General features: G+C 38.5%; 1 protein-coding gene across 2 annotated transcripts in view; it reads right to left on the bottom strand.

Annotated features, from left to right (window-relative positions):
- Nucleotides 1–300: 300 nt before the first annotated feature.
- The window catches only part of LOC129762159 (uncharacterized), a 41,656-nt gene continuing 29,544 nt past the window's right edge, over nucleotides 301–12,412 (bottom strand). For both annotated transcript variants that reach the window (XM_055760164.1, XM_055760165.1), the window contains exons 4-7: nucleotides 1,421–1,587; nucleotides 861–1,363; nucleotides 708–804; nucleotides 301–650 (exon numbers count right to left, since the gene is read on the bottom strand). In XM_055760164.1, the coding sequence (XP_055616139.1) occupies nucleotides 458–650; nucleotides 708–804; nucleotides 861–1,363; nucleotides 1,421–1,587 (960 nt within the window). In that variant the 3' untranslated portion in view covers nucleotides 301–457. The remainder of the gene's footprint in view (nucleotides 651–707; nucleotides 805–860; nucleotides 1,364–1,420; nucleotides 1,588–12,412) is intronic.

Here is a 12,412-nt window from a genome sequence, read left to right as displayed (position 1 = left end):
CTAACAAAAAAATAAAAAATACGGGTCTCATAATTTGCGATACTACTACCACTTTTGACGAAAATCTGAGAACCACTATATCGGTTTGGCATGGAATGGCTGTAAATAGAAATCAAAGACGTAGTCCTACGTCAAAAAATGGTTTTTTTTTTCAAATTACTAGACTGGAACACTCCCGTAACTAAAAATGAAAGCAGTCTTCTTTTGATTAAATATCATATTTAAAAACGGATTTAGAAGGTTCCTAATCTAGAATGGATATTGTCATCGAATATTTAAAATCCGCTTAAAACACCATACTTCGCATCAGCCGCTGGCAACGAGTATCTCGTTTATTTATTTTTTTTTTACTCTCATAACAAAACTTTAAACTTACAATAGTGCTGTACAAACAAAACAGTCTATCACGACTGCAAGAGGATATGTCTTCATCGCTGCTTCGGTTTCTCCACTGACTTTAATCCGCCCTATCGCTGTAGAAAATCTTATCGTAATAATCAATAAGCTGCCTCACGAGCGTATTGATCCGGCCCAAGTCATTGCTCTCGTAGCTCTCCATAAGTCCGGGCGTTGAGGCGAAGAGACACGCACCCCACACGATGGCCAGGTTGGACGAATTCATCATATTTACGTGACTATTTTGATGCACGCTGTAAGCGGATCGAAGTGTGTAGATGTGCAATTTAGATAGTCTGTTCTAAACCTACCATTTGAGGTGACGGATAAGGTACCTTAAAGTATTTCTATTGATTAGCTCCATTTTGTCTATACCTAGCCTTATGTTATCAATGGTTTCAGCTTCGTCTGGAAAGAAAAGCGTGACTTGCATTAATAGTCCAAGACGTCATTCGTATACCGACCTTTGGTTTTCTGAACACACAACTCGTATACATCCCTCGGAATCAGGGGTGATTTCATCTCCCGGAAGAACAACTTCAGCGACCCCGTCAGCGAGTGAACGTCCTGCTTTTTGAGAAACTCGTACTTTTTGGGTGACCGCTTCTCGTTCAGCTTTTTCTTGATGTTCTCGATGGAGTTCTTATTGCCGGACGCACGGTACAGCCCACCCGTTTCGATGAAGTCCGGCTCCTTCAGGATTTCCAGACACTCGCTGACGAAGCGTGGAATCTGCAGCTTCTCGTCGCGCTCCACCTGGTCCAGCTCGACGCCGAACACTAACCCGTCGTCCGCGCTGCGGGACGAACTGAGCGGCAGGACGGCCTTCATCTTGTCCCGCAGCCGTTCCCGCTTCGGACTGGGAAGCTTCTCCTTCGCGGAAGCCGGAGTGTCCTCGTGCAGGTTGTCGGCACTCTTCGAGGTGTACGTCCCCACGCAGCCGTCCGTCGCGGGGATCTGTGATTTGCTGTTGGGAATAATTTGGTGTGAAAGTGAGTTCCTATGTATTGTATAGATATATTACCTTTTGACTGCAGGACCCGAGAACTTGGGACTGTGAGGGAGGTTCGGGGCAGCGAGCCCTGAAGGTGTGTGAGTGGTATTTTTGAGACTAACCCGGTGATCGCTCGATATTTGTGTATTCGGTTCCACATTTCTCGCTATCACTGCGATAGTCTTCTCGGTCATTATCTGCGGAGGGGAAATGGTTCGTTTTGAGAGGTTGTTAATACCAGTTATATTCAAATTAGTAAGTTCATCGTTATGACATTGATTATCTAGCTTATGGTAACATAAATACCACTACCTACCTGATGTAGACATTCGTTCAGATTTTTATAAAGCCAATACATTGATTATAATTAGAGGCGAATGACCCGCCTCTTAAAAACAAAGAAGAAGGAGAAGAAGAAGAAAAAGATTATAACAAGCTTACTAGGACTCATAATCGGGTTTTCATATACCCAATTTTTAAAACATGGGGACTAAAAACATGTATTTTCGATTGTTTAGTATGTGTTCGAAACCGCTTGTGGCATATTTGACGTATTTTCGTATTGACGTATTTTTTTTAATAAAATTTCGAAAATGAAAACACAGTAATTGCGCGCGTGAGTGCCCTCTAAAAGTCTTGGAAACATTTATCTCGGAAATAATACGACCGATTCAGCTGAGATTTAGGGAGTCGATTTAGGACCACTCTCTCCTAAGGGTGAATAGAAATTTAAATTCCATGACAATAATGTTCGGAAAGTAAACTCTACACATACTTCTGCACGAACATAACATTATTTAATACTGATAAGGGAACTGAGGGTAGGCCCGGCCCCATATGGGAAAGTATTGTTTTGTGAGATCTGAGGGCACATATTGTTACGTTTCCCTCACAGAATCGTTGTCTCGATTATTTTCCATGAGATATAAGAAATATCAGTGTTTTTAAAAGGAAATTTTGCAAGTTATGGTAAATTTTGAAAAACTGATATGAAAACAGAGGTCACCGACCAATGCGGTTAAAACCAACAGCCCTTGGAGGTAACACCGGCACCCTCAATTGGCCAATAAATATACTTGACACAAGCTGAACCAGTTTGAATGTGGCAACCGCCAAATGGGAGATATTCTAATTAAGGGTCTTAGAATAAAAGAGGAGTAAGTGATTTGATCGATTTCTCTACATTAGGGTGCCAATGAATGTATGGGAAAAAATCGGCCCTATAATTTCTAAAAGTTACCCTATACAAAATGTTCACAACCTCGAAAAAACACCCTATGCCGAATTTCAGCTCAATCAAGGGGGGAGTAAAGAAAATCGGGGTTTTCGATTTTTTTTTTTTGATGCCAAATGTGGGACTTTTTCGGACTACGAAGCGAAAAGTAATTTTCGAAAACCACGATTTCCTTTACTCCCCCCTTGGGTGATTTTTCGATTTTCAGAAAACTCAAACTTTGACCGCTTTGCGCCACTCTCCCGTAAGTCCCATTGAGCTGATATTTTGCATAGGGTGTTTTTTCGAGGATAGACATAACAGACTAGCAAGCTTTTTTACAATCAATAATTTTATAAATAAAAAATTATATGAATTAGAAATTATTAGAAAATTTCGGTGAGCCTGAAAAGAGTCAGTCATTTCCCCTTGACTTTGTAGAAGCAGTTCTTTGTTGCCATTGCAAGAACAATACACGAACTGGTCATATGTCGTAATTTGTTTCTTTATTACAATGCACGCATTTCACTAAGTATCCATCACACTCATGGTGGTCGTTTTCGCATTTGACACAAACACGCACTCGGCCACATGCGATTAAATATTTGTTTCACCAACACCCATCGTGATTCCACATTCCTTAACGTCTTCACTATATCTTTGGCAACAGAAAAAGGCAATAAAATGACAATATTTGCAAGTATCAAGTGTCGGGCTTCATGTTGTTTAGTGTTGCTCTATTGGTATCACATGTATAGCCATATTCCGTGCACCGACATTCAACCAGCGCAGATGCATCAATAAAAATGGGTTTCACACACACCTATAATCTTTCAGCACTATTCTCAAAACAAACTCTTTTGACGTAGGACTACGTCTTTCATTTCTATACCGGGGTGTAAAATCAAAGTTTCGAAAACGAATGCGTTACGCCGGAGACCGATATTTTGAGCGTTAATAGCTCTTAAACAACTAAACGAAATTGTATGATAAACACTTCATTCGAAAGATAAAATGTCTACGCGGTATATATTTGTTACTTTTTGATCCAAAAACTTGTTTCAATAGCCTTAAAATTGCTTTCAAAACAGGCTATTGAAATCACCAATCGGTATATAAGCGAGCGCCGCTCGTAAACCCACTCAGTTATAATTGAACAGCGATTGGAGCATGTTGTGGCTGTTGTGGTGAAGCTCTTCGTTTATCATGAAAGCGCGGATGAACGGTGTCACCAAGAGCCTATTTGTGCACCTTAGGCCAGAAGGGAATCCATCAGGAGGAGAGTGATGCCACTGAAAAGGCGACCAAGAGAGTATCAGCATCGAAAAACGGTTCCGCTTGAGACATCGGAGCAACCGCCACATACACATACACGCGCGGAACTCTTTTCGTTTGGTTGTTATTCAGCATCGAGAAGATTCCGGAAAGATGTCATCGTTGCTGAAAAACAATCTGCCAGTTCCCCTTGGAATTGAAAATTACATCCAAGCGAAAGAGTTTATTTTAATGTTTTTTATCCATATAATACTGCGACCAAATACATTTGGTTATGTGATTTTTCAATCAAGTGCAATTAGCAGGAAAGCTTCTGAAGATTATTCTTCCCCATCAGTAGGATATTTTCGTATCCAATATTGGATGTATAAAACCTTGTGCCTCCAACGTAACGCTCTCGTTTTCGAAGTCCCCCAAATGTTCATTTATTCATTCATTCAGAATGGAATCAGACTCAACTTCAAACAAATGATCACTAAATCAACGATAGTCCTACGTCAACTTTGCGGTTATACCACAGATATAACACACTTTCTGCTTTTACAAAATTTCGAAATGTCAGAAAATATATAAACATTTTTTGTACTGCGTATTAAATTTTTTATAGTATTAGATTTTATGATGAAAAAATGGGTAGGTTATATCTATATATAACCGCAAGGTTGACGTGAGACTATCTTAGCGTAGTAATCATTTGTTTGTATTGATCAAATTTTTGATTAGATGAAACAATTTCCTAATTCGATTGAATTCAATATATTTGCTTTGTGAGTGATAAGATCGAACAAATGTCATGTGAGATCATTTCATGCATTGTGATAGATTATGTTCTTCGTTACAAGTAAATTTAATGACCGTCTTTTTACGTTTGGTATGATGTCTAGGACTTAATATGTGAACGGAAGAATTATCAAACGATTATTGTATTTTATATTTCTCTCTCAAGTGTACGCACTTCTCGAACCGCGAATGCTTGAACTTCAAGCACTCAGTTTCGATTTTGACATGTACGTCGAACGCATATTGTTGAATCAATAGGCGTTATCGCAGCAAATGGTTATCAACATTTTGTCTAATCATCAAATGGTATGCTTAAAAATTCAGTGAGCAGAATATATGAAGGCATATCCTTCAATGCAATCTTGAATAACCGAGCCAAAGCGTTGTGTTCGTACCCGCTTTTGTAATGTCAATTTCCCCACGCTCCATTGATTTGAAGTATGTGTTAGGCAAACACATTTCAGTCGGAACAAAAATGCCCCCTACTTTCATATATTTGCAATGCCGATTTCTCTAACACTGCTTGTTTTTGAAGTCTGTGTTAGGAAACACATTTCGGTGAGAGCAAAAGCCCCCCTACTTTCATGTATTGCAATGCCGATTTCCCCAAGGCTGCTTGGTTTTGAAATCTGTGTTAGGGACCATACTTCGATGGGAACAAAAATGCTCCCTTCCCACTTGCATGTATTTGCAAAGCGGATTCCCATAGGTACATTAATTTTGAAGTCTGTGTTGGGGAACCCGGTTATCGAGCCAATCAAAACGAGGCAGTTAGGGCGTTTAGATAATGCTTAACATTTTACAGTTATTCAATTGTTTATCTAATGAAAAATAACATTCTACTAATTGCGATAGATGTGTAGAAATATTCCTTATCAATTGATGCTAACATCTTTCCGATCCAGTTAGGAATGTTCGAGTTATAAGCATTCGAAATCTTTTTTTCCTGCATGTTCTGTGTTTAGGTTTTCATTTTACACCCCTTATATTCCGGTTAGACGTAGTCCAACGTCAAAAATAGTTTGAAGATATTTATCAATCTAGAAAAGTCGTAGGAACACATTTAAATATGAATTAGAGTAGTACTGAATCTCTAAATCACAAAAAAAAATTCAAAATCTCAATATTTTTTTTAGTACTTCAATTTTTGATGAAATTTTTTTTTTGATAATTTTTCTTGATACACCGTAGTAAGATGCACATTCAGTATTTTTTTTTTCAAATTTTTATCTCGAATGTTTTGAGGATGACGTGAAATAAACACTCTAGGGGGTGAAGAGGGAAGGCGTCCGTCTTTATTCTATCATATTTTCTGTATCAAACATTTATTCCATTGTGTCCGAAAATAATCTGATATTATAATGATGAGTTTCGGTAGAAGTACTAGGAATTTTTTTTAGTAAAAGGTAAATTCAACGGGGTCGATTAGAAGATCAACCAATGAACAGTTCTGCGATTGGACTCATGAACTTGCGCATAGTAAGAAAACGTGAATGTTTGAAGGTATTCATAACAACGAAGACGAAGTTTACCGGGTCAGCTAGTTGTACTTATAAACTACTGCATTGGTAGTCGAATACACCGTGTGTCAATAGCGGGCTGTAGATGATTTTGTGGCGTTCAATGCCTATGTTGTAGTCGTTCAAATGACAAAAAAAATTATATGAGGTTGTGTTCAAGCCACGACCGCATTGTTGACGTAGAACTACGCTGTGGTTTAATTCAAGTCGCTAGCTTATAATTGCGAATATTATTTTATAATGCTATGAAAATTTTTAAATAACCATTCTAACAGTTTGGTCGCCCTGAAATGTTTTTTTTATTGTAGAATCATTTAACGATAACTGTTTGATGATTCATTCGTGTGCTCGCAGAACAATACATGATCGATATAAGCGCAGCTGTCATCCTTAGTGGAGAAAGTTTTGCTACTGGCAAGCGAAACAAAATCCCACACAAAATTCTAGAACGACATTTACTTTCTTAGTGACTAAATAAACGAAATAAACTCTATCTGTTAATCTCCATAACCTCGAAAAGAGTAACACTGCTTCATTATGGTCAAGATTAGATTACAACCCTAGTTGAAAGCAGTTGTGCGACCGACACGCGAGCCCAAATGAATTAATAACTTAATATAACTTATTGAGCAACTTGGTATTCCCCAAAAAAAATTTTGGTGCACAACCTTAACACGTGCTTCACCATAGCGTCAGTTCAATGCATTGATGACAGAAAACAAACAATGTTAACTGCTTGGAAAAAGGCTGAATATTCTCCTCAGCAAAGATTCATTACTAATACCCTAGCGTAAATATTTCCCTCCCGCTATTTCCTCCTTGTTTATATGTATCATTAAGACTGCATAAATTGCAACAGCAATCAATCATCAATCAAAGCATAAAAAAATGGGCGATTGTTGCATCACGACAGGGCCAATGCACACGGGAGCAGATACAAATGGGGTTTTAGCGAAGATGTATATACTATTCTTGCGTACGGGTTATGAAGTACGCACGTACGCACACAAATTTCCATATATAGATGGCTTGAAGCAACCAAAAATACACACACTTATCTCTGCTTTGCGCTCTTCTCAACAGAAGCCCTTTTTATTAATATTACCGGTCTCGATCAGCTTAGCCTTCATCCTTGGTGGAGATAGTTTTGCTACCGTCATGCGAAACCAAATGACACACAAAATTCCAGAACAATTATTTTCTTGGTGAGTCGATGATAGCCTGATTTAATGACTCCCCATTCAATTATGTAGTTCTGAACCTTAATGGAATGGCGTCAGTTTGATGTACTGATTGCAATGTCAGAGACATCAGCGAGTGAGAAATTTGGTCGCGTCCCCAGCTCAATCCGATACGAAGACATGTGCATGTGATGACACAAAACAAGGAAGAACAAGCGATATTCATTGCTTTGAACACAGAACGATACTGAAAGTTTGCCTTCCTTGCTTGAGACTTTAAACTTCTTCCATTCATTCGTCTCTAACCTTTGAAAAGGCCCTTGGAAAACTTTACTTTATCCATCATATTACTCCTCCACCTCCATTGCCTTGAGAAAGGCATTCGATCCCTAGCCGCTCAGCTCGCCCAGCAACGATGTTGTTCAGTCGATTTCTTCACGAACAATGAAAGTTTGCCTCAGCGAGATCCACAGATTATTGGCGATCTAACGTACAAATCTACACCTAGGCGGCGGTGCGCTAAAAGTGATGATGGTTTTAAATTTTGCAATGTGAGTTTATGGAAGGTTTGTAGTTCTTTCCATAAATCACAATGTTATAGTCATAAAATATTGATTGCGATGAGTTTGGAAGAAATTTAATTCTGCGCAATTTTCTATCTAACATGTCATTTTCTTACTTCTTTCAGTGGTGAAAATGTATAAATGTTGACAACGGTTGAATCAAAAAAGGAAATTCGAGAGAAAAATCAAAAACAACGGTGAGAATTACCTTCGAAATATCGGAAGTAAAATATATGTGATTTGTTCTTAAGTTTTAGGTTACCTTATCATCATTTTCTTAGTTCAAAAACAAAATCCAGATGTATCACCGATCGTTTACGTTTTGCGTTAGATCGCCAATACTCTAGGCAAATATTCCCCTTCGTTCTTCTTCTTTTCCTTCGTTCACGGATACTTTACATCTAATGATTTCCCCTTCATTGCTCGTCGATAAGTTGCTCGTTATTGACAGCTCTGTTCGAGAAAGTACACAAATGGACGGAACAAATGTATGAGGAAATGAGAATGCTTCCAATTTTCATCAATTTAAACCAGCTATACTCAACCTGCGGCCCCCCGTGCCTTTTTGGTTGGCCCGCCTGGGGTCCATTTGCCGGTCCTGGCTTGTTCTGTATTTGCTTAAATGATACAACTGTGCAATTTGCAAAATTGTGCAAAATCTTCGAAGTTCTTTTTGTGTGAGTAATTTTAGTGTAATATGCTAAAGTTATAGCACACCTGTAGTAACTGGTAAATTAAATTGTGACAAGATACGATGCTTCTTACTCTTCTTCCGCCCAAATGCAAATAACCGGGAAGCTAAACAACACGAGATGTCAGCGTTGCCAAATTTTGTAAAATTTCTAACGATTATTTTCCAGCGAAACCAACATATGCTGTTCATGTATACATAAAACATTTAGTTGCCATGGTTCCACAAAATACTGCATATTTTTCAACAAATTATTTTATCTGTTGTTCTTGTACATAATGTTTTGGCGGACTACATCCATAAAATGTTAGATGAGTGTGTATTGGAATATTATTCATGTTCTTGTTTTTTTGGCAACACTATACAATTTGTTGAAAACGCCGTTTTGTTTACTTATCCTTGTCCGAGGTCATCACAATCAACAAATCAGCAGTTAAATTGACAGCGAGCTCGATCTCTCTGTTATCGTATCCTGTCTTAGGTCAAAACAAACTATTCTCGCCTGGGAAATTGCAGATAATAGTGTTGTTTAGTGTGAAATTGTTATTCAATTTCGAAATAATGTCTTCGAAGAATAAAATAAAAATGTGTGATGAAAATAGACTATTCCAAGACGAGTGGGAAACGGAATATTTTGTTGTGCCCAACAAAAACAACGAAGCTACTTGTTTAATATGCCGAGAGAGTGTTATATTAAAGAAATACAACATTTCTCGTCACTTTGCAACGAAGCACAAATCATTCAACGAAACGTTTCCTCCTGGGTCATCCTTAAGAAGTGAGAAATTGATTTTCCTAAAGAGGTCATTGCAACAACAGCAAAATATTATGTCCGTGGCATTATCACAAGACTCCGCGATAACAAAAGCATCATATGAGATTTGTTATACTCTTGGCAGACATATGAAACCATTTACCGATGCAGAAACTGTAAAAGAATGCTTTGTTAGTGCGGCCAATGTACTTTTTGATAAATTCAGCAACAAAAAACTAATACTATCTGATATAAAAAAAACTGCAGCTCTCTGATTCTACATATATGAGGCGTATTGAAGACATTTCAAAATGTATTAGCGATAATGTGATAAATAATCTGAAAAACTGCAAGTTTTTTAGCTTGGCATTTGATTCCAGCACGGACTTTTCAGCAACATCCCAATGCTCAGTATTCGTTAGATATTGTACAGAAAACAACTTAATCTTTGAAGATTTTTTGAAATTCCTTCCAATGAAAGGTCAAACCCGAGGCAAAGCATACCTTGATATAATTTGCAATTTTTTAGAACACAATGAAATTGAAATACAAAAAATCGTTTGTGTGTGCACGGATGGCTGTCCTTCAATGACTGGGTCTGAAAATGGATTTATTACGTTGTTTAAAAACAGATATAATTTCACCAATTTAATTACATTCCATTGCATTATACACCAAGAAAATTTGATGGCTCGTGCTGCAAATACAGAATTAGAAACTGTGATGAAGACTGTTATAAATATTGTTAATTATATACGAGCAAAAGAATTGAACCACAGAACATTTAAAAGCCTTTTGGAACAGCTGGAAAGTGATTATAATGACGTTACATTACATACTTCAGTGCGATGGCTTAGTAGAGGCAAAGTTTTGAATAGGTTTTTTTTTTCTTTACGCCATGAAATAATATTGTTTTTAGAGCAAAATGATAAAGTGTATCCTGAATTGCGAGATAACGGATGGTGGTGTCTTTTAACCTTTCTATCTGATATTACAGGAAAATTAAATATTCTCAATCGGAGTTTGCAGGGTGAAAATAGCATAGTTTCACAAATGGCGAATACATTATTTGCTTTTGAGGAAAAGCTAAGTATTTATCATGAAGACATAAAGAACAAACGGCTACAAAATTTTCCATCTAAAGGGTGTGTCACATCAAATTGCATCACGGAAAAAACGCTGTAGAAATTTAATTTTTAGGAATTATATCTTCAACTTTCGCTTTAAAATCAGATAAGAGTGTATATATCACGTTGGCCATGCTTCACTGTCAAATTTGGAAAAATGTCGTCGAACGAAAAAGAGCGTCGTGAATTAATCCTGTGCACTCATTTCGAGAATCCGGAGTTGTCACATCGGCACATCGGTAAGATGCTGGGAATCGTCCAATCCACGGTCAGCAGAGTACTAAAACGATACTTCGAGAACCTAACCATCGTCCGGAAAGTGAAGAACGGCAAAAATGGATGCTCCGTCAGTGAAAAAGATCACAAGCGCGTAGTTAAGCAGTTTAGACGTGATCCGAGAAGTTCGGTCCGGGATGTCGCCAATAAGCTGAATTTATCAAGTTCATTCGTCCTGCGGACCAAGAAGCGGGAGGGCCTGCGTACATACAAGGTTCAGAAGGCTCCTAACCTCGACGAAAGGCAAAACGCGAAGACGCGGGGAAGACGCGAGCCCGGAAGCTGTACACCGAAATGCTGACGAAGCCGCATTGCCTGGTAATGGACGACGAAACCTACGTCAAAGCGGACTTTCGTCAGCTGCCGGGCCTGTTGTTCTTCTCCGCAGAGGACAAATTCAGCGTTCCGGAGGAGATTCGCAAGCAGAAACTATCCAAGTTTGCCAAAAAGTACATGGTGTGGCAAGCGATCTGCTCTTGCGGAAAGCGGAGCGCCCTCTTCGGGATGACCGGCACGGTAAACGGGCAGGTTTACCTTAAGGAGTGCCTACAGAAGCGCTTACTACCACTATTGAAGCAGCACGAGGGCCCGACCATCTTCTGGCCGGATCTCGCTTCGTGCCACTATTCAAAGGACGTGTTGGAGTGGTACGAAGCCAACGGGGTCACCTTCGTGCCAAAGGAAATGAACCCGCCCAACGCGCCGGAGCTTCGCCCAATAGAGAAATATTGGGCGATTATGAAGCAGGCCCTCCGGAAGAACCCAAAAGTTGTCAAATCGGAGGCGGACTTCAAGAGAAAATGGATTTCTGTTCAAAAAAAACTACAACCCGACGTTGTACAGAACCTTATGGACGGGGTAAAGAGGAAGGTGCGAGCATACGGGCTTGGACTCGAAGTATGAATAAAAAGAAAATGCCAAAAGTTGTTTAATAGTTTTTATTTTACTGTCTAAAATTTTCAAAAGGATCGGTCTACTGGGCGAATTTCTACAGCATTTTTACCGTGATGCAATTTGATGTGACACACCCTTTATGATAAAGGCTACTGAGAACGATATCGACATCTCCAAAGAAAACTGCTCATCAATATGTAATTATATAACTGCACTGATGAACGAATTTAAAAAAAAGGTTCCAAGATCTAAGAAAAATAAAAAAATGTTTGTTACTTGCAGAAAATCCCTGGCATTTAGAAACAACCACAATCTCCGAGCTGGCTACAGTTGCAGATTGTAATTACTCAGAGTTGTTCGACTAGTTTATAGATTTTAAAAACTACACCAATCTAGCTCTGTTTAAAGAAAAAAGAGAGAAAAGCGAATATATAGAATTTTGGAGCACGGTTCCCCAAAAGTATCAAAGTGTCCAAAAAAGTGCTCTAATTTTAGTAACATTCTTTGGTTTTACTTACTTGTGTGAATCGTCTTTTTCTAAAACGAAAAATACACAAAGAATGTTTACAGAAACAAACTTACAGACTCCCATCTGGATGATGTAATAAGGTTGGCTTGCAGCAAAAAACCAGATCTCGATAAAGTGTTGGAAAATTGTTCACAGTATCAAAAATCTCATTAAACTTTTAGATAACGTCCTGCAGGGGCAATAATTGGAGCGGCACATTAGAAAAAAAATAGTACCTTA

Source organism: Toxorhynchites rutilus, chromosome 1, assembly GCF_029784135.1.
Source record: "Toxorhynchites rutilus septentrionalis strain SRP chromosome 1, ASM2978413v1, whole genome shotgun sequence".
Taxonomy (NCBI): Eukaryota; Metazoa; Arthropoda; class Insecta; order Diptera; family Culicidae; genus Toxorhynchites; species Toxorhynchites rutilus.
This window is presented reverse-complemented; position numbering and strand designations above follow the sequence as displayed.